The sequence below is a fragment of the Psammomys obesus genome, unplaced genomic scaffold (genome assembly GCF_907164565.1).
Source record: "Psammomys obesus unplaced genomic scaffold, mPsaObe1.curated_primary_1811, whole genome shotgun sequence".
Taxonomy (NCBI): Eukaryota; Metazoa; Chordata; class Mammalia; order Rodentia; family Muridae; genus Psammomys; species Psammomys obesus.
The window spans coordinates 16,855,770-16,878,187 of record NW_026596057.1 but is presented as its reverse complement, the minus strand read 5'-3'; the positions used below and the strand labels follow the sequence as shown (position 1 = coordinate 16,878,187).

Here is a 22,418-nt window from a genome sequence, read left to right as displayed (position 1 = left end):
TTTTTCCTGTTTTTAGTAATTCTGTATATTTTGTTTTTTCAGTAAATGAAGAATGGCTGGAAGGAGAATGTAAAGGCAAAATTGGTATTTTCCCTAAAGCTTTTGTTGAAGGGTGTGCAGCCAAGGACTTGGAAGGCACTCCCAGAGGAGTCTAGGGTGTTCCATAATTTACGAAGCTGAAGAAAAGGAGTCCATGCTCCCTAGACCCCTCCACTCCCCAGTTTACCCATCTTTGTTGTGAGCTATACAGAGACATCAGTTTGGAGACGTTGACTAACAACATGTCTCTATTAAAACTGAACCTGTCACACAGTAACAAGAACTGGGGATGAAGATTTCCTTGTACATGGAGAAGGGAGATGAATTTCTAGAAGGGAAATGAAAGGGTTTTGGGGGCTGGCTCAACAGCCAAGTGGAAATACTCTTCCTTTATTAACAGCTTGGATTCTAGATGTTTAAAGCAAATTTACATTTAATTCTGTGTATGCACACAGAAAATTAACTCATTAAAAACAAGGAGCTGGAAAGTTGGCTCAGTGGTTAAGAGTACTGACTGCTCTTCCAAAAGACCCAGGTTCAATTCCCAGCACCCACATGGCAGCTCACAACTAACTCCAGGATCCAATAGCCTTACATAGACATATGTGCAGACAAAACATCAATGTACATAAAGAAAATTAAGAAAAAACAAAAACAAAATCAAGCTTAAGTTTCATTGAAGAGAAAAGCCAGAGTGAATCAGGTCAAGAAATAGACTGTTTAGTCCCATGGAAAATTAAACTCTTAGGACGATGACCCTCCAAGCCTTCTCAGATGGACATTTATTAATAAGAGTTCAATAGTGAACAAAGACCACTAACACTGGAATGATGAAAATCTGTGTTCAGTGCCAGCTTGTTAGAGACATTCTGGGGCATTTCATGTGTTGTTCAAGACGTATCACTTTGGTGATCCTTCAGGTTAACTGGAGACAGGGACCCCTAGGTCCTGTATCTCGGGACCTCATTGCTCTGCCACTCCTTGCAGCACATATGATTTTGCCATTTTTCAAGTCTGTACAGGTGGCAAGAGAAAAGCTGGTAGCAAGTAAGTTTTTCATGGAACCAAAATCTAGGTGAGAGGCTGGCAGTGTGAGCCTTGGTCTCCAGCACAAACTGAAAAAGAATCTACTCCAAGGCTAAGGTGGTCATCACTATTGGCATTAATAACTCAGTGAATCTTACAGGCCAGAAGATAACCAATCTCTGAATTGCCTCCTGCTGAGCTACAAAATGGACAGTTCCTGCCTTTACAGAAGTCACTCTATCAAAAAACTGTTAAGTTTATTTCTAACTATCATTTCCAGAACAAGTCACTGGAATGCCAAGAAAAACAAAATTTATCCCCATTTGTAGTCATCTTTGTTTTTCTCCTGTTGAGTGAGCAACTGAAGTCCTAAATTGTATTTTTACTTCTGTATCCTTTAAGGAAGAATAAACACTCTACACAGATCTGGTTGGAGAGAACACGGTTTAATTAAAGGCAAAGCTGATTTCAGCAGCTGCAGATCTTGCACAGACAGACAGGAAAAGAAAGAAAAAAAAAAAAAACCTAAATCAAATCAAAACAAAACACAAGAGAAAGTTTATTACACAAAACCAGTTGATGAAGATTCTCCTCCCTTTCCTCATCATCCCACAGTGAGGACGGCGAGGCAAGGAGCCCCGCCGAGAGTCACAAAACATTCCAAACACCAAATTCTCATGCAGACTGGGGCTGTAGATGGGAAGTGGGCACTGCTGGGAGGGAGCTGGTCAACCTGTGGGCTGGTCTAAGGTGCAAGAGTCAGTGACATTTCCAACATCGGAATGTTGCAGCTGTCTGAATGCTGAGCTTACACACACAAACTGGGGGAAGGAAGCAGGGAAGGGGTAGGAAAGAGGACAAAGGTAGACACTGGGAGGCGACTGGAGCAGCACAGACAGTTTCTTTTGCCATTGGGTGAGGGGTTTCACTTTCAGACCTTTCAGAAAAACAAAACAAAACAAACCCCAAATACCATATCAGATTAAAAGAGTAATAGTGTAAGACTGGGGCTCCAATCATACTTTCTGAAGAGCAATACCTCACACCCCTTCTCATTGCTGGGGCTACCCAGATCCCAGTAACACCGGGGGCTCCTGGATGTGCTTTGCTCTACAGCTGTCTTCCAGCTAAGTTCCACACTAACCCCCACACTTAGCCCTTGCCCTCTGGGAGAGTAGATGGCCATGTGTGGACACACACACACTCGTGTGCATACACACACACAGGTACGCACACTCCTCCAAGAAAATAATCCCTACCTAGCACAGCAATTGTACATTTAGATTGCTTCCATAATTTCCCCTTAAAATATTACTTTTCCAGGAAATGACTAACAGAAATGCTGTCCTTCTGTTCCTACACAGAACATCTTCAGTCCTCTTCCCTCCTAATAAATATCAAATAGAGTTTATTTCTTTCTCTCGCCTTTTCCAAAGTGGCGTCCCTTGTGTTTTCTTCTGTGCACAGTGTGCATTTGTCCCTGTGGCCTTCAACTTCGTCCTTGAGGTGAAGGCTAGGAGCCTGCAACTGGGCAGAGCTTGGCTCCTCTGCAGCGATGAACGCACAATTGCTTCCTTCCTCTTCAGACTGGCTTTTGGGCCCCAAGTGCTGGCCCCATGCTGCTGCTTCTTGGCGAGATGTTGTACACATTAGAGATAAAAACAATTACTACAACACAGCATAAGGCTAAAGGGGTGGAGACTGGTGCAAGAGGCTGGGAAGCAGGATGGGGACACAAAAACCAACTCAACAAAAATAACCACACTGAAAGCATCCACCTATTAAAATGTGTTCCAGGCTATGAGTGGACTAGCCTGCCTTCTGAAACTGCTTGCTATGCTACTGCAAAAGTGTAGGAATCAAAAACATTAATTGAAATCTTACAGCAGCCACCTGCTGGTCTAGCCCAGCAGCACACCCACACTGCATCCTCGATTGGGGCTCGAGCACCTACAGAGTGAAGGGCATTTCCTGCTGGAGTTTCCAGGCTGGAGGAAGGCCTTCCAGAACCTTCTGAGAGGCCTTGTCCTCTCCCTTATGGAACACTCCCACTGGCTTAAGAGGTCAGTTCCCTGTCCTGTCACCACCGACCTCTCACAGGAGCGGCAAATGGTACTGTCTTTGCTCCACACTCACTAGAAGTACGCCTGTGTATGGAAGAATTCAGTGTGATATTTTGCTGCTGAGAGTAATAACAATAAAAGATGTTTAAGAGTAATTTCAACTACTTTCTCAGTCAGCAAAGCACTCATAATGGATTCCTATTTTATTCCCCAAAGAGGAAAAAAGGACTGAGAAGTTCCTATCGGCTTCTCCCATCTGCCTTCCCTTCTCAGCTTCCACTTCCCACGTGTTGGGGACATGCGCGGTGGAGAAGGGGAGAGGCGTGCTATCAGTAACTGAGTGAGACAAACAGCAGCTCCTCTCTCCCTCCGGAAAGCCCCGGGGGAACGAGAGTTCCTGATGGTTTTTCTTTTTGTTGCACTGCGAACATTTCGTGCACACTCAGCGGGCTGGTGGAACACTTACACCCTCTCGACAGCAAGAAACAGACAAGAGGGCTGCCACCTGCAGGGACTGTGTGGGCCAGTCCTGCAAACCCAACATGCCATGGTTTATGGAGCCTTCATTCCCTGGGTCGCTACTGTGGCCTCAGTGTGGAGGGTTCATGGCGCCTTGTCCCCGCTGCTGTTTCTGCTTCTGCTGCATTAACAATTGCTCCAAAGCGGACGGTCCAGGATGCATCATGGAACTGGACCAGATAGACTGAAAAACAGCCCAGAAGGTTGTCAGCAGAGGTCAAATGTCTTGGGAGTCTGACTGGTATTTGTTTTAAATCCCATCCACCCCTAAAGGCAGACATGTCCTGTTAGCCTACTCTAAACCCCAAGCAACTCAGCTCTAAGAAAAAGACATGAGACTCTAAAGGCCTGTTAGCTCCTAACCAAGATTACTTTAAACTGCAAACAGTGAAATTATTATTTTTAACCCCAAGCCAGGGCCTCGCTATGTATCCTAGACAGACCTACCCTACCACTCAGGGATTACATGTCCAGCTGAAATTATGTTTTCAGTCAGGTCCTTTTACGAAAACTCATATGGCAGGTACAACAGGATAAATTTACTATAAAGGTTTTAGGCAAATAAAACATTTAAAATTACATACTCTTAATAGGTCAAACAAGGCTTAACTCAAACATACCAAGATACACTTGAATTTTAACATTAGGATGAAACTAAACCTTTTACCATTTCAGATAACCTGATACTACACTTAGTTACTGATCCCAAGAGTCCTCTCAATTCCAAGAATGAAAGGAGACACAGGGCTGCAGCAGGAGCCTTGTGTTCCTGTTCCCAAAATCCACGCACCTTTAGGCTTTCCATGAGGACAGCAGAGGAATCCTCCATGGAGGGGCCGTGGCCTGTCCAGGTGCCACTTGGAGTGCTGGCCTGATGCCAACTGCTCTCAGATGATGTTGATGAGAGATAATCAATGCCAAAACCACCCATGGCTAAGAGAAGAAAATAAGTAAAATTTCCAACATGTTTTATCAGTAGCAGATACTAAGCTCCAGGCAAAGTCGGAGGAAGTCATTTCTCTTGTGTTCCAAAGATAAAGAAAAGTGGACCTCACCTGGTTTATCAGTTTTCCACCTATCTGTAGGCCGCCTGTCCCTGTTATCTGGAGTCCCAATGGGTCCAAAATTAGAAAATGGAGCAGAATTATGGTTATGTGTTGGAGGAGAACTGGGCAGGCTGCTTGGGTTTGAGGAATGAGGAGACTGGCTGGCTGGTGTTGAATGATCTGTTAAATAATAGCAATGTAAGAACCTTAGTAGGTATTTCACAAACCAAATAAAGAACTAATGTTTCCTTCAGATATGGTCATCAAAATATGAGTGAGAGCATTATAATAAGGCTTTGGAGAAAAGGCCAAATAAAGACCATGAGGCAATCTGTCAGATCATTGCTGTGTCTGATTGGACATATCAAAGGCACATTCTCTACCCTAAGAAGAAAACAAAACTGCAGAAAAATTTGTCTGATATGCAGCTCTGACCTGTTTCACTTAAGAATTTATAATTGTTATTTACCAGAATCAGAATAAACTGATCTTAAGACTTATTATAGGGGCTGGGGGAATGGCTAGAGGTTAAGAACACTGGCTACTTTTCTAGAGGTCCTGAATTCAATTCCCAGCAACCACATGGTGGCTCATAACCATCTACAATGAGATCTGGTGCCCTCTTCTAGCACACATGCAGGCAGAACACTGTATATATAACAAATTTTTAAAAAAGGAATTATCATAGCTGGGTATGATGGTATACACCTTTAATCCCAGGGCTTGGGAGGCAGAGAGTTACAGGCCAGCTTGGTCTACAAAGTGAGTCCTGGACAGCCAAGGCTACACAGAGAAACCCCCTCATCTGGCCTCGATGGGTACTGCACACATTTGGCACACAGGCAAATGCTCACACATATAAAATAAAAGTAAGTCCCTAAAACATCTTAAAAGAGAAACAAACATAATAATAAAAACCTTCTAATTTTAGACTGACTAATTCTTAGTCAACTATGTATAGAAAAAGCAAATTTTATAATTTAAGGACTACAGTTAATACCTGAACTGGCAGGAAGTGACGGAGACCATGGAGTTCCTTCAAAAAGGGAATACAGTGATGTTTCCTGGGAGGCAACTGAAGGGTTCAGTTCTGCCTTGGAGCTGGGTGCCAGGTTTTTCCCATACACTTCATTGAACATACTGCTGTTTGGATATCTTTCCTGAGAGATGAAGTTAACAACCCAGAAAGAGAGATTTAAGAAAGCCACGCTCAGTAATGCTCGACAGACCTTAGTTCTTAGTAAGACTTTAACTTCTTCCATTTTCATTTTCCCTTTTGTCTTTCTTTCATTCTGTATTTTGCTCTATGTAAATTATCTATCTGGGTAGTAGGGGGAGAAGGGAGTCATTTATTTGACCAAACACAGAAGCTCTAAAAAATTATTAATGAGAAATTTATAAGGCTCAAGCTCATAATAAATAGGTTACATGTCTACCCCATTCAGAGACAAAGGAAGTAAAATGAAGATATTATTATGAAGATAATATTACACTTAGAAGATAACATTACACCGAAAAGAAATCAATCTATAAAACAAAACAGGATTCTTAACTTTACTTACCTGATTGACAGAGAATCCAGTGAGGGACAGGAAAGAAGATGAATGTGACATGAGCTCTGAAGGCTTTTCCAATAAGGATTTCTTCAGTCCCAGGAACAAAACAAAAACAAAAACGGTGATTCCTTCCATTTTGAAATAAGAGACTACCACTTAAGCATGTGTTTGTCTGTCCCATGGTACAATAAGACTCAGAAAAGGCTAAGTTCATATCTGTCAATACCACACCACCAGCTAAGTGACAGTTGCTACGGCTGAGTCAGAACCTTCTTTTCTGGGCTTATCTGGACCAGCGAAGAGATGTGTTTTTAGGTATGACCCTGAGAAATTCTCTTACTAAAGGATGAAGACTTATCCGAGCACGTTTTACTTTCTAAAATGTTAAGACATTAATGACTTAAAGAAGCCTTTCAAATGTATTTTGATAGCTGGTTTTGTTTTCATGTTTTCTAAAGCAGCTGCATTTGTGATACACATTAAACTGCTAAGTTGACTTTCTGTTTAGTAGCCTTAAAAAAGTTATTGGGGTTGGGGAGGAGGCAGGAAAGAGAAAGCTGAATCCCCCTACTGATTCCTGTCTTTAGCACTTTAATAATCTGCTGAACATCCATTACATGTAAAGCATTTTCACACAGAATTATATTGTCAACTATGTTAAGTATAAGAAAAAGGTTTTTTTAAATGAGAAAAAAAGAGAGAGAGAGAAACATTTGAAAAGGTCCCATCTATACCATCAGCTCTGTTTCCATACAAATGAAAAAATCAGAAGGAAGGAGAGGAGTCCCTATCAGTGGACTTGGGGAGGGGCATGTGTGAAGAAGGGGGTGGGAGGGTGGGATCGGGAGGGGAGGAGGGAAGGGCTTATGGGGGGATACAAAGTGAAAAAAGTGTTAATTAATAAAAATAAAAAATTTCAAGAATAAAAAAAAAGTAAAACCTGGAAAAAAAATTAATTGATAAGGACACAAAAGCACAAGACAGGCACATATGCGCGCTGTGCTGCTATAGCCCCCACAACCCCCACCATCAGGGAGGCCTTCACTGCCACTTGCCCAGGCAACCTCAAGTACCAGGAATGGCAGCTACTAGCATAAAGCTATTTTTATTTCTTCTGGTTCTATGATTAATGTATTTTAATTGTCTAAGTATTTTACTGATCTCTATAGGAAAGAAAACCCCCAACATCTTTTAAAGTTGTCTTAGGATGTAGAGAGGGAGTGTGGGAGCCTTCATGATTTATAATTTTCTTCCTATGTTTATACCTCAAACCCTCAGTTTAAATACGATGTAAACACTATTGAGCATGAACAATGGCATTGTGCAGGCTAGAAGACTGTTTTCAAGCAGGTATCAGTAACCAATTCTTGCATTTTATTCTATATTATCCTAATTATTCATAGTCATTGCCACTCAGTTACAGTCCTGTAGCCCTGTTTCTAGACAGTTTCTTCATTTTTACCCATTCTATTTGACAATTCCAACTCTGAATTTAGATCAGGGCCCTTTTATGGTTCAGTGAGCCAAACAAGAAAGAGCCACACACTATTAAGTCATTCAACTGTAAAACGTTGAATGTTATTTCCTGTAATATTTCAAACATATTTGGGAATTAAATCCCTAAATAATATATTATACAACATTTGACATTTGAATTCAGGTGTACATAATACCCAAGAAATTTGCCAGCACAGAGTACAGGCAGACCAGTACTATATGTTTTCTGACTGACACATATCCAAGCTATAGCTCTAATTTGGGGAATTAGTCTGTACCAACTGGCTGTGCTCTATTATAGTATCAGGTTAATTTCAGGCAATATGGAAATAAACTTTCTATTCCTATACAGAGGAAAGCCCCAGAAAGAGTTCACCTATAATAAGTATCATAAAAACCTCAGAAAAGCAGCTGTGGTTGGTTAGAGCAGGAAGCAGAATTATGTCAAATACATACAAAGAGGCTCCGTCCAGGAAGAGAGGCGAGAGGACCCAGCAGAGCTGGGTAAAGATCAGGAGGGTTAGAAAAGATCAGCTCTTCCTCTTCCTCCAAGGCAGCCAGACTCTTTAACAGGTCCGGAGGAAGCAGAGGGGAGCCCTTGGGGTCCTAGTGACAGAAAGGATCATGTGAGATGCAATTAGGGACAAAAGCATGTAAGAATAGTATGTGATAGCATGATTGATTAGCTGGACAACACAACTAATGCCAAAGGTAGAGACATAATTAACTGTTATGTAGCAGACAGAGGGAAAGGCTGAAAGACAAATATAAAGTGACATGGCCAACAGTGAAGGAAGACCAAGACAGAGAAGAGTAAATCTACTAACACAGCAGGGCACAAGTGTTAATACAGGCAGTGAGTAAACACAGGAAACAGCTCTTCCAAAGCTATGCACCTGTTCTTCCTGAATAACAAGAGCAAGGAGGTAACTGACTTTGTTCCACTAAATTAGTTTAAATACCCACAAGACCCATGTTTAAACTTACATGACTCACCGCTACTAAAGAGTTCTTCTCAGAATTCACCACCATGAGTCCACTAGATATTTTTGACAGACCAGTAGAGTTCAATAATACAGTTCAGCTACTGAATTTTTAATTCCTCAATCTAAGTACACATGATTTGAAGAGATCAAATCCTTACCATGAATTGTCTTTATAATGGTTACATCTCCTAAAAATGTATAAATTGTTATGTATCAATTAAAAAGGTGTACCTATTTGAGACATTCTAAAGCTACGCATTCCTATATCTATCTCCAGGAACCTGGTAATGGGAAAGAACAACACACCTCAAATGGCATCCTAGGCACAGGATCCTGCTCTGGACGGAAGACTCCTGGTGACCGTTTGCTCCTGCGATCCATGTTTGGTTGCTGTGCCATTACTGCTCTGTTATCAGCCATGCTGTACGAAGAATCCCAGTAGTACTCTGGGACCTTGACTTCTGAGGGATTGTGGTTATATGGCTCCATGGGGAAAGGCTTCATTTTTTTTTCTAGAGGCTGTTGCTGTATTACAGGAGGTTGCAGTGACGGCTCAAACAGTTTTATAGGGTCTTGGGTCTGAAGGTAGTAGGGCTGTTTCACAGGCATGATTTTCCCTAGTGGGCCTTGAACCTGAGGGGGATTCCACAGCTGTTTGGAGGCATCTGCCTGTTGATACTAAAAAAGAGGCGCCTGTCAAGAAGATGAATAAAAACTGCAATCTCATTGATAGTTAATAGTCTAGCAAAAAAAAAAAAAAAAAAATGCAGTTGCCTTACTTCTTCAGAAATTCTGAGAAGATAAGGACCTTGAACCCTCATCTTTTTTTTTCAAGTCAAGTAAGTTTAATGAGTGTGTGAGACAGGATGTGTTTGCCCTCTGGTTTCACATGCCATAAAGATACAACCACTTCAAGATTACAGGTCTACTTTCATTCTGATGTTTCTGTTCAGGTAAGAATTATATGGTGTGGGGGTGGGGAGGATGACAAAGTTGGTAGAGCAGAACCCATACAAAAATACTGGTCATGATGGCACATACTTGTTAACCCAGTGCTAGAGATGGAGGACTAGGGCCAGCTAATCTAGCCTAGTTGGTGAATTCTCGCCAATTAGAGACCCTGTCTGAAAGAAGGTGGAGGGCAGTTTTAACGATGACACCATAGTTGTCCTCTAGCTTCCACATTAAAGCACAATGTACCTACCCACACATCTATACTCGGACACGTTCACATTAAGAAAATTACATTTACAGAAAAATCTTTAATAGAGCTAGCAATTAAGTAGCATGGAAAAATGATAATAAAAATCTAATATACCGTCCTTTACAAATAAATCAAGAAGGCAAACATTTCGATTTTCTAACAACATAGACTTATGCAGTATCTATTAAATGGTCAAACACCGAATTATCTCATAGCATTTAATGTTCTAGCTGTTGCCTACCTGCTGGAATCCAGAGTGGTGAGGCGGGCTTTTCCCCAAAGCTGGTATAACTTTTGTAGGGGATTGTTGCTGAGCTATAGCTTGAACCTGCAACTGGCTTGTAGACTGTGCTGTTGGCTGAGCTGGTAGAGATGTAAGGGGTGGCTGGGAAGGTGGCTGTGACTGTTGAGGTCCCTGGTTCATTGGCCCTGGTCCAGAGGGCCGTTGCTGGCTGTAAGGAATGTGGGACTGTTTCCCAGCTTGCACCTGGTTTCCTGCTGGAGAGTGAGCTGTAGACTGAAGAAAGGTTCCTGGCACAGAAACACCAGCTGGGAAGGTGTAACCTGAGCCCATAGAAAATGCCACAGGAGGGGGGATAACATATGTTGGGGGCGGGAACCCTTCAAAACAGAAGAACACAGATTTAGTTCTAAAGAAACTTAAGAAAGGGGTAAAATTTAAGGGGAGGGTGCTTCTAACACATTATAAAAGCAACAACCAACCATGCACGTCTTTAACATGACATTAAGAAATACAGACTATTGATTACTTTTCCTTTAACATTAATCACACTATCCTAAAGATGCTTCTCATGTGTAATGATAGCAGTTCCTTCAGAGTCTCTGACCAGCACTGACAAGTAAATTATTAAAAAAAAAATGGCTCAACCAGAATCCCATAAGTATTAGGGAAGCTGAATTTCTTTCTTCTTTACATCATAGCTTAGTAACATCATCCTAAGAATACAAAGTATCCAGCAAGCAAACAGAAAACCCCATACTGATGGAATCAGGTAGAAGAATGTGCATTTACCTGGTCGGCTGGGAAGAGGAGGAAAGGCTCCAGGGTGATGAATGGGGATGAACTGAGAATTATTCGTCTGACTTGGAGTTTGAGTGACAGGTGTTTTCCTGGCTTCAGACACTGGAGTCTTTCTTAGTTCTGTCTGGGATTTTACCTACAATCAACAAAAGCAAAGCTAACTACAAAAATCTGGTGCCTATGTATCAGAAAGAAGAACGTACTCAAAAAATATGTAAAACCTCACTATGTCCAAAGTATGTTGAAGAAACTTAAACTCATCTAAGTTAAAATAGGAAAATCAAAATAAATGACTAGTAAAAGAAACAAGGGCTCAGATTTACTAATAGAATTATTTTGCTTTCACATAACCAACGTACAACCATTTGTTGCACATGTGAGAGATCTCATGCCAACAGGTTAAAAGACTTGCCTGTGATCTTCAGCTGTATGGTAAGGGGCCTAGCGCTCTTTGTGCTGCATTGGGATCTCATGAAAACTATTATCTCACAGGTGACATACTATAGCTCCTGGTTTAATTTCAACTAGGTAACACTTCTCAAAGCTCTTTAAACATATGAAGGAAAACATCCAGCAGCAATAAATAAGCCCACAGTTCTAAACATCAAGCCAAAATGGAGACGCCATGTGTAGTGCTCAAGGTTGAGCAAAAAGCAGTAAAACAGATAGTTAAAGAAAAAGAGCATGATAATTATATGTATGCCAAACGTTTGTTTTTGTTGTGTACTACTGAGACAAGGTCTGCTATATAGCCTTGGCCAGCTTAGAACTTGCTATGTAGCCCAGGCTGGCCTTAAATGTGTAGCAATCCTCCTGGCCTATCTTCTAATGGCCAGAATTACATGGAATGTAATGCCATACCTATGGCAGACTTACTTTTGTTATCTACCGGTAGATTTGAGAAGGACAGAGGACAGAAAGAGATTTTATTATCCGCATGGGTCTTAACTGCAAGGCCATTACAGAAGACAAACAGAAGATGCTGGACTTAGTCCTTAAACACAGGTCTGGTTAGGAGTTTTGTTCTGTTGCTTTCTTTGACTTTCCTTTGTACCTTCTCTATTCAGGCCATTTCCTATATATGTATGTGTCTTAGAGGACAGCACAGTCAGAAAAATGTCTGCAAACATGAGAACCACATTTCAATCTCCAAACTCACACAAAAATGCCAGGTGTGGTGTACTTATAATCCCAGTGCTGGGGAGGAGGAGTCAGAAGAAAGGCTCATTGGCTAGTGTTGAACTCTAGGCTAATGAGAGACCTGGTCTCAAAGGAAGGTGATGGCCTTCCTGAGGATGACATCTAAGGTTGTTCTCTCAAATCACATATATACACGTGTGTACCAGCAAAACCATGAACACTTGTGAGAACACAAGTGTGCTCATACAAACATTAAAAAAAGAGAACCACACCTTGTCGTCATGTCCTTGTAGTCCTGTAGTCTACACCTTGTAGTCCTGTCCCACCCCTTCTATCAGACAAGTAAACCGAAGGTATTCTTGCTTATAAGCAGCCTTCTGAAATATGAGGTCCTCAGGCAAACATTTGCAAGTGCCACAGTGAGCTAACAAATTACACAGCTACTTATATAGTCATCAAAACATTAATGGTATTAATAGAACAGTCCAGATTCTTCTGTATTATATGAAATTACCAGTATCTCTTTGGAAAGGTATAAAAAAAGTTACAAATAGATGGTAAGTGTTTGACTTGAGCTCTTCCTTTACCAATTTTTTTGAGTCAGGATACTAATCTACAACAGCACTGGATCAAATATAGTATAAGGTCAAAAAGATGGGCTTCATTTTTCTCCAAAAATGTTAAGTTTTACTGTACAGTGAAGCTTTTTTAAATTTGTTTTTGAGATAGGGTTACTATGCAGCCCTGGTTAACCTGGAACTTCTATGTAGATTAGGCTGGTCTCTACTTCAAAAACTACCTACCTCTGCCTCTTGAGTGTTGGGTTTAAAGGTGTGTATGTATTACTATGCTGAGCCTGCAGTATCTCTCAAGGGAAAAACAAAAACAAAACAAAACAAAACACTAAGAACTATAATATACCTTTGATTCTACTGGATGCTATGGAATCCCAAAACTCTTCTCTAAGATTTGTTTGTGGCAATTATACTGTCTAAAGAAAAACACAATCCTGTGTGAAGCCCTTTAAGCTAAAGAGAATGTCACTGACAAAGGACCTCCCTCAAATTGATAAAGCTAGAGTACCTACCACAGCTCTTCACATACCTTCCTATGTGGTCAAAGAATACACTGAAACTTCAGAATGGGAATGCTCTGATCTTTATGAACAAAACAAGAAACCTTGCCGTTTGTGTGTAAGCCTTCCTCTACCTGCTTTATAGTTCAAGTACAGCTTACCTGCACTGCCACACTCTGCTTTCCTGTTTCCTGCAACTTTCCTAAGGTGCATCTCTTGGTCTCAGCTCTCCTCTTGCTGCTGTCCTTCTTTCCTTCATCCTTAGTTACAGCTACGCCTTTGCTATAGTCCCTTCTCACCTCTTTGGGAGGAAAGCTTCTTTCTTGGTCTCTGTTCACTTCTCGTGGCTTAATGTTCTCTTTGAATGTGACCACTGGTTTCTCTCCTGTGTCACAGCTGTTGCTTGGATTTCGGCCTGTAGACAGCACTGACTTCAGTCCTGGGCTCCCATCAGTAGCTAGTGACTCTATCACAGATGTTTCTTGCAAGATGAGGTTCTCTTTGGCTTCACTGGGGTCTTCTAGTATTAGTTCTGGAATTTCTGTGGTAAATAACAATTTCCCTACCTCATTTTCACACTGAATCAGCCTAAAAAAGCAAGAATAAATCATATATAAAAAACAAACTAAAGAACAGGAACAACTGTATGTAACTTCAACAAGTATTTTTAGGTTTTTTTTTTTTTTTTTAAAGGCAAGAGAATACAGATCCAGCTAATGTAAGCAGTATATTCAGTAACTGAGATCCTCATGACTGTATTTCACATCACCACAATACACTCATTCTCCTGCCCTTCCCTTTCTAATAACTGTGGTTACTCTTACTGAGTATGATTGTCTAAGTCCTTGACACAGCCTATAACGTAGCTATATATACGTATCTTATAGACAGGGATGGTGACACTTAGAAATGGTGAGTTTATATAAACATGCAAGCATTCAAGTGCACCAAGCATGACAGAAATTTGAATACAAACATTAAGAAATAATAACTGACTGAAAAGGAAATAATCCAGCAGGAAGATGCCAGGGACAGAGAACTAGAAAAGAACAGAGCCAGACACAGAACTTGAATTTAACTGACTCCAAAACTGTGTTCTTTCCAGTAGGCCAGCAACTACACCTGGGTAGTCTCTAGCTAGCTACTAGTGTACTGGTCTATCGTGACAGACACTGGCCAGCACATCCTTGACATACGAATCACTCACTAGACCTGAGAATGTCTAATCCTATTCAAGTAATACAGATGCTTATAAACTGAAACAGCTTTATCCTATATTATATGTCTATATGAGTGAGTATATACCGTGTGCATCTTTCTGCTTCTGAGATAGCTCACTCAGGATGATCTTTTCCAGATCCCACCATTTACCTGCAAATTTCATGATTTCCTTGTTTTTTATTGCCGAGTAATATTCCATTCTGTAGATATACCACAATTTGTGCATCCTTTCCTCCACTGAGGAGCATCCAGGCTGTTTCCAGCTTCTGTTACAAATAAGGCTGCTACAAACATGGTTGAGCAAATGTCCTTACTGTGTACTTGAGAATCTTTTGGATATATGCCTAGGAGTGGTATAGCTGGATCTTGAGGAAGCACTATTCCTAGTTGTCTGAGAAAGCGCCAGATTGCTTTCCAGAGTGGTTGCACACGGTATATACTCACTCATATAGACATATAAGATAAACCTACTGAAATCTGTACACCTAAAGAAACTAATCAAGAGGAAGGACTCTTGCTAAAATGCTCAATTCCTATCCAGAAAGGCAAAGAGGATGGACATCAGAACAAGGAGAAAAGAGGGAACAAGTCAGGAGCCTGCCACAGAGGACCTCTGAAAAGCTCTGCCCTGCAGACTATCAATGTAGATGCTGAGACTTATGGGCAACCTTTGGGCAGAGTGCAGGGAATCTTAGGAAAGAAGTGGGAAACAGTAAGATCTGGAGAGGACAGGACCTCCACAAGGAGAGCAACAGAACCAAAAAATCTGAGCACTGGGGTCTTTCCTGAGACTGATATTCCAACCAAGGACTATGCATGGAGATAACCTAAGACCTCTGCACAGATGTAGCCCATGGCAGTTCAGTATCCAAGTGGGATCCATTGTAATAGGAACAGGGACTGTCTCTGACATGAACTGATTGGCCTGCTCTTTAATTACCTCCCCCTGAAGGGGAAGCAGCATTACCAGGCCACAGAAGAAGACAACGCAGCCACTCCTGATGAGACCTAACTGACTAGGGTCAGAAGGAAGGAAAAGAAGTCCTCCCCTATCAGTGACCTTGGGAAGGGGCATGCATGCAGAGGGTGGAGGAAGGGAGGGATTGGGCCGGGAGGAGGGAGAGAAATACAGGGGGGATACAAAGTGAATAAAGTGTAATTAATAAAGAAAAAAAAATTTAAAAAACTGGAGCAGCTCGTGATAATAAAGACAAGATTAATTCTTATTATAGATAACAGGCAGTGTTAACAAGGAGAAAATATACTTATGATCACTTGGGTCATAATGAGATATGTTACAAATATTGACTTAGTTCATCACAGTGTTTATACCGAAGTCTAAGATATACATGAGGTACATGTGTGTGATGACAGACCAAAAAGGAATGCAGGTGGTGTCCAGGGGCATACCGTGGCTGATTGTCAGCAATCCATTTCCCTATAGAGATCAAACGCTGCTGTCTTATTCGTCGCTGTTGACCCTCTTTGTCTCTTGTAATACCCTGATGGCCTTTGGAAAAATCCAAGTTCCTAAAAATGACATAGCACATTATAGAAGATTAAATACTGAAAGTTTTCCAGGCAACCAAATGCAAAAACTTCAGAATGTTTCCCTTAACAGGCTATAGACCACATGCAACCAACTGTGCTTACTTGAATTTATAATTCTGAAGATTCCAAATATAAGAAATAAAGCGTGAAACAAACATCAAAGTTCATTATATTAATGTCTTATTTTTACTTTCTAAGTAATATGCTCTCACTGTATGAATTGCCAAAGACCCATTTTCTAAGTAATTTGACTAAATAAAAAATAATCATTATGGTCTGGGTGGTGGCGGCTCATGCTTTTAATCCCAGCACTTGGGAAGGCAGAGGCAGGTGGATTGCTTTGAGGCAAGTCTGGTCTACCAAGTTAGTTATAGGACAGCCAAGGCTAAACAAACCCTGACTCAAAACAAACAAACAAACAAACAAACAAACAAACAAACAACTCAAAACAAAAATCCAAAAACAAAACAAACAAATCATTATAATGCTAAGGGTCTCTGATAAGCTTTTTGAGTTTCTTATTTTTTATGTTCATGAAGCATTTTGCCTGCATGTACATATATGCACCACATGTATGCCTGGTACCCACAAGGCCAGAAGAAGGCAATGAATTTCCCTGGGACTGGAGTTTCAGGTTGTTTTGAGTTGCCTTGAGGGTACTGGGAACCACACCCATGTCCTTTGAAAGAGTAAAGAACCATCCATCTCTCTAGCTTTTGAGATGCCTTACAACAGTATTAAAGTACTTTAAGATGTCCTTTTCTAAATCAGAAAAATGTGCAAATGTCATAGACTATGTAGACAGAAGCGTAAACCAGGGTGGAAAAGAGTTCCTGAGTTCTTTCATCATACAATTCTAAAAGAAAAAAAAGATTACTTAAGGCAGGGGTGGTAGTGTATGGCTACAATTTTGGCATTTGGGAGGTGGAGGCATGACAGCAGGTTGTAGGGTTACATAGTGAAACCATGTAGTCCAAACCCAAAAAGCCATTAAAATAAGTTAGGCTGAAGAACATACAAAGATAAACAAGAAACAGTCCCTTTTTCTGGGAAAAAGTAATGAAAATTAAACTTGATCAGCCATATAATAAAACCTCATAAAGAATGAAAACGCAAAAGAACTGAATTCCTTCCAAAAACCCTGGAAAGGTTTCAGAGTGACACCTGAGCTAGATTAACAAATAAGGACAACTGCTGATCAAGACAGTAAAGAAAAGGCAGATTAGCAGATGAGAATGCTCTAAGCAGCTCGAAGATGGGATGTTCTAGCATAGTCAACAGTGTGTAGAGGAAACCAGCTCATTCAAAAGGACAAGGTGAGTGTGACTAACTGAGAGTGGGACAGTATAAGAAAGGCCCAAGAGCTCAACAGTGTGAGGACTTGGACATTAAGCTAAAGGAGAGCCCAGAGTGACTGAGAACAGGAAAACCTAAGTTTCTGTCTTTATCATGTCAGTACTCACTTGAAACTGATGGATATAGAGGCGTTTTGGTTATTGAATTGTAATCCTTGATGAGAAAAATAAATAACAAAAAATAACAACAAATGAGAGCTTTTCTATTTTCTAGGTTGGTGAATAAAGTATGCCAACAGATCTTATGCTACAAGAATTTAAAAAGGCAAAATTAATGTTTAAAAACTGCTTAAAAATGAATGAACCATGAATGACAAACTGTTGCAAAGATGTTAAATAGAGTATTTGTGCCTAAATTGTATTGGTCTTTGCTTTAACTTCTGAGAAGTTAAATAAAGTTTAAGATGATATTTTCAGGATTCTTCCTTCACAGACTATTTCTGTAGCAAAATAAAGCAGTTAACTAAATAAATAAAAACAAAATCCATCAGAATCTGGTAACTAAGATATATACATGTTAAGTTGTAGCAGGTTGAGACAGAACTAAAAACTGAAGTTAGTAAGGGCCACCCAAACTGCTCTTAAGACACCCATGAAAGGAGCAACAGGGAAAGATAGAGACTGAACTATATTTTATAGAATTAAAAAACAAAAACAAACCTGAATGTTAGTAGGCTAAAGAAAACAGCTACTTGGGGAGAGATGGGAAAACCGGTGGGGGTATACTGGAAAAACAATGTGAAGCACAGTAAGAAGGAAAGAACAAGATAGAGGGGTAGGACAAGAAGACAAGAAACCAAGGGTGGCTAGTGAAGGGGATCCCTTCTTGTAAAATTGGTGTGTGATGTAGAAGGAAATATGTGCATACACACACGGAGAAGAACTATGGCTCTCTCATTGAACTGGAGCCTTGGCATTCTTATTTATTTTTTCTAGCTGCAGATTGGTGTCACAACTACAACCAGCGTGGCTTTTATAAGGATGCTGGGATCCACACTCATGCTTATACAACTTACCACTGAGCCATACTCACTGCCCTGTCACTACTATTAATATGCAAAAACTGTATGGTAATAACTTTTAGCTAAAATTTAGTATTTGCTGAGTATATACAGTGCATGCCTATAATCTTGGCATTCTGGAGGCAGAGGGTTGCTGCATGTTTGACACCACAACAGTCTACGCAACAAGCTTCAGTCTAGCAATGACTATGAAGACTCTGTCTCAAAAAAAAAAAAAAAAAAAAAGATACAGTACGGTGACTAAAACCTTTAATTCCAGCACTCAGGAAGCAGAGGCAGGTGGAACTCTTGTGAGTCTGATGCCAGCCTGGTCTACAAAGTTAGTTCTAGGCCAGCCAGGGCTACATAGTGAGACTCTGTCTCAAAACATAAGACTGAATATGAATGAATTAGTAACAGAAAGACATCCTTAAGTTTAAGGTAAGTAAAAAAGTAGCATTTGTCAAGTACCACTTAGAAGAACAATTTTCTTTTCCAGTCGACAGCTGGGACAAATCAAAGGTTCCTCTACAAGTAGTCCAGATTCCTATACATCTGAACACTGCAAAGAGTTCATAGCTACTTACCTGAAAGAAGGTCTTAAAGCCAAGAATCCTTGTAATTCAAACTCCTCTGGAAGTGGTGTGGCTAAAGAAAGAAAGACACCAAAATCTGTAATCATTTTAATTAAAATCTTATTAGAGCAAAAAAGAGTAATACTTAAGATATGAAAAAAGTGAATGAAAAAGATATGGGAAGAATCTGTAATGTCCGTTCTTTGCTTTCCTGTGTCATCATCATGTAAAGATAAGTCACCACAAAACCCTGCATCATCACTGGTCTTTATATATCCCTAACATTCCATACTGAACACTCAAGGTGCTGAACACAAGCAATTTCCTCATCAGCTGTCTCCAGAATTTACAGCTTCAGTTGGGTCTGGTGGTACACAGCTTTAACCCCAGCACTCAGGAGGCAAAGGCAGGTGGATCTCTCAGTTCGCAGTTAGCCTGGTCTCAGAGGGAGTTCTAGGATAGCCAGGGTTACAGAGAAAAACCTGTTATGAAAAACCAGACAACCCAACCAAAACTAGAATTCAGAGCTTCAGATCAGATCTAGTAACCCCAACACTTAGGATACATATGACTTTTTAAAAAAATATATATTTTATTTATTTATTATGTATACAATGTTCTATCTGCATTTACACTTGCACGCCAGAAGACGACACTGGATCTTATTATAGATGGTTGTGAGCCACCATGTGGTTGCTGGGAATTGAACTCAGGACCTCTGGAAGAGCAGCCAGTGCTCTTAACCTCTGAGCCATCTCTCCAGCCCCTATATATGACTTTTAAGTTACCCAGTGACAACACTGTTGTTATAATGTTCTTGTGGAATGTTACCCTTGTTCATTCAAATGCTGGTTTCTCTACCCCACTATTTGGTTTCAATCACTGCATTGTGATGGAAGCATCACCTGTCTCAAGTTTGTGTAAACATGCCACCATTTATTCTCTGTGTTGTCAATAAAAACCAGCCAATGCCAAGCAATGGAGAGAAGAGAGTGGGACATCCTGGTCTGAAGGGGAGGAAAAAGAGGAGATGGGAGGAGAGATCGAGGACAGGACCAGAAAACATCAGGAGAAATGAACCAGACCTAAGATATGACTAAAAAGCAAGTATAATGTGGGAAATCTGAATGGGAGGAAACTATGAGGGCTTAGAGGTTTAATATGGAATAATTATTCCCAGCACTGTGCTCTAGGTTTATTAAACAAATCCTACTCTTTGTGTAGTGATTTGGGTATACAACTGGTTTAGGAATAACCGCAGTTTAACTAAAAGAGAAATCAATATTAAATATTAATAATCATCAACACAACACTAATATCATTATGAGCTTACAAGAAAGTGTTGGCATTATCCCAAACCTTCCAAATCTTAAGATCCATGTGACTCATTGCAAATTGCACACTGCAAGTTGAATGTGTATGTTTGTGTGCAAGGACAACCTCAGGTATCTTCTCTTGGGAATGCTGTCCACCTTCTCTGAGAAAAGGAGCTCAGCCAATTAGCTAGATTGGCTTGCAAGAGAGCTCTTGAAATCCTCTTGTTCCTAGCTTGCCAGAACTGGGGTTCCAGGTAAGAATGAAATATTTACATAGGTTCTAGGTATTGAATTCAGGTCCTCATGCTTGAGAGACAAAACATTTTACTCACTGAGTTATCTTCCTAGGCCTTGATGAAGAACATTCCAAAGACAGGCTAGTAAATAGACTATGATACATATATGAAGTAAAGTATTACGAAGCCAGTAAAAACTGGTTTGCAGCAAATGAAAATGTTATACCGTTAAATTTAAAAGCATGTTTAAAGTTGTATATGACTCGTATGTTTGCACTTAGAAAAAAGCCCTAAGATCATGCACTACCATGTAAACAAGATAAACTATTATCCTATGGGAGATCTATTTACAATTTATGTCTTTTATGCTTTATGTGCTAAATCCTGTGTGATGTGTATCTATCCAGCAGACTGGTGTTCACATCGTTTCCTTAAAACAAAATCACTAGTGGGGCTGGGGAGACAGCTCAGTGGTTAAGAGCACTTCCTGTTCTCACAGAGGACCCAAGTTTGGTTTCTAGAACCCACATGGTGGTTCCCAACTGCCTGTAGCCCTAGGAATTCCAACGAATTCAAGGCCCTCTTCTGTCCACTGTGGACACCCGGCAAATACATGGTACAAATATGTACACGAGGGAAAATACTCATACACATAAAAAAAATAAATAAATCTAAAAGCAAACAAAAATCCCAAACTAGTAACAATGAAGAGCCGAGGAAGAAAATGGATAGAAGTTAAAGGTCATGAAAGTCTCCTCTAATGTGTACAAGGGAAGCTGCTGAGGGAGTTCAGGAGAGATACCCACATCTGGCGCCTTCATTAGTACTGGAAGTCAGAGACTCCCTGAATTTAAAGTGAAACAAGCCTCACCAGAAGCCTTCAACCCACCACTAGTTGTGGAGAAACAGAGCAGCAGTTCCATCAGTAGGTCTTACCATTAGTACTTGAGAGATCATCTTCATGAGGATGGAAACTATTTAGAAGAGAAATTAGCCAGGGCCAAATGCTGTAAATTAATGAAATGTTCAGATTTTATTTTTATACAAAAGAAAGCAGAATAATAATAAATTACAAAAATGGCATCTATAAGGACCCCATCTTTCACTTATTGTCCCACTACTCACCTCAGACATTTTACAGGCTACATAATACCCTCATAAAAAAGCTACACAGGCAAAAACACATCAAAAGGATCGTTGTATGTGAGTGATACACGACTGCATATTACTTCCCAGTGTTTGTTTAATGAGTGGAAAGTAATGTGTTACACACTGAACACATACAATTCCTGAGCAGTACTGCTAGTTCTTCAGCTAGCGACAGAATGGTTACACCAAATTCAAACCTCTGTTCAAAGTGATTAACAAGTGCCTTTTTAAGGGTACAAGTAGATGCAGCTATAACATCCTTATCTCTAAATTTGTAATCAAAAGGATCACTGCACAAACAAAAATGGCAGGCAAGGCTTGCCCTAAAATATAAAAACTCTGTAAGCCAACAGAATACACAAAGTTCACCTTTTAGAGTTCCTGACATAATTTATTAAACAAAACAGGTTTGAGTTTTAAGAGTACACATAAGCAAAAAATTTACACACAAAAAAGCAGCATCTAAAAACCTGTACCAGCACACCTACAATAATATTAAAAGGAGACAGACACTATGCTATTCTATTTTCCTAAATCCCATTCATGACAGTATTAAAAACAAAGGCACTTATTAGGGAGGAGGAGAAGAAAGGATTCTGAACTATAGAGATCACAGGGTCTTAATGAAGTCCCATAATTTATTAGACAGTCCCTAGTCAGTGTGTACATGCCAGGGCACAGCACAAACTTCAGAGACTTAAACAACTACTAAAATATGCAGGGCAGGAACTTTGCCACTACAAAATCTTTTTGAAATGTTATTTCTACAAGTAAAAGTACACCGAAAATGTAATTCATCACTAAAATCAAAGACTCTTAAA

The 22,418-nt window shown here is 40.2% G+C and overlaps 2 protein-coding genes across 6 annotated transcripts in view; one reads left to right on the top strand and one right to left on the bottom strand.

The window, feature by feature from the left end:
- Positions 1 to 1,495, top strand: part of Ncf2 (neutrophil cytosolic factor 2) — a 32,024-nt gene extending 30,529 nt beyond the window's left edge. Inside the window, exon 15 of the mRNA XM_055624447.1 lies at positions 43 to 1,495. Coding sequence (XP_055480422.1) covers positions 43 to 155 — 113 coding nt within the window. The 3' untranslated portion in view covers positions 156 to 1,495. The remainder of the gene's footprint in view (positions 1 to 42) is intronic.
- Positions 1,496 to 2,725: 1,230 nt separating this feature from the next.
- Smg7 (SMG7 nonsense mediated mRNA decay factor) overlaps positions 2,726 to 22,418 on the bottom strand; it is a 67,541-nt gene continuing 47,848 nt past the window's right edge. For 2 of the 5 annotated variants that reach the window (XM_055624442.1, XM_055624443.1), the window contains 13 exons: positions 21,385 to 21,455; positions 18,909 to 18,969; positions 15,825 to 15,944; positions 13,355 to 13,781; positions 10,970 to 11,114; positions 10,178 to 10,557; positions 9,039 to 9,410; positions 8,203 to 8,352; positions 6,256 to 6,336; positions 5,694 to 5,853; positions 4,703 to 4,873; positions 4,438 to 4,580; positions 2,726 to 3,831 (listed from right to left, as the gene is read on the bottom strand). In XM_055624442.1, the coding sequence (XP_055480417.1) occupies positions 3,718 to 3,831; positions 4,438 to 4,580; positions 4,703 to 4,873; positions 5,694 to 5,853; positions 6,256 to 6,336; positions 8,203 to 8,352; positions 9,039 to 9,410; positions 10,178 to 10,557; positions 10,970 to 11,114; positions 13,355 to 13,781; positions 15,825 to 15,944; positions 18,909 to 18,969; positions 21,385 to 21,455 (2,395 nt within the window). In that variant the 3' untranslated portion in view covers positions 2,726 to 3,717. The remainder of the gene's footprint in view (positions 3,832 to 4,437; positions 4,581 to 4,702; positions 4,874 to 5,693; positions 5,854 to 6,255; positions 6,337 to 8,202; positions 8,353 to 9,038; positions 9,411 to 10,177; positions 10,558 to 10,969; positions 11,115 to 13,354; positions 13,782 to 15,824; positions 15,945 to 18,908; positions 18,970 to 21,384; positions 21,456 to 22,418) is intronic. The other 3 variants (XM_055624444.1, XM_055624445.1, XM_055624446.1) reach the window with 3 other exon arrangements.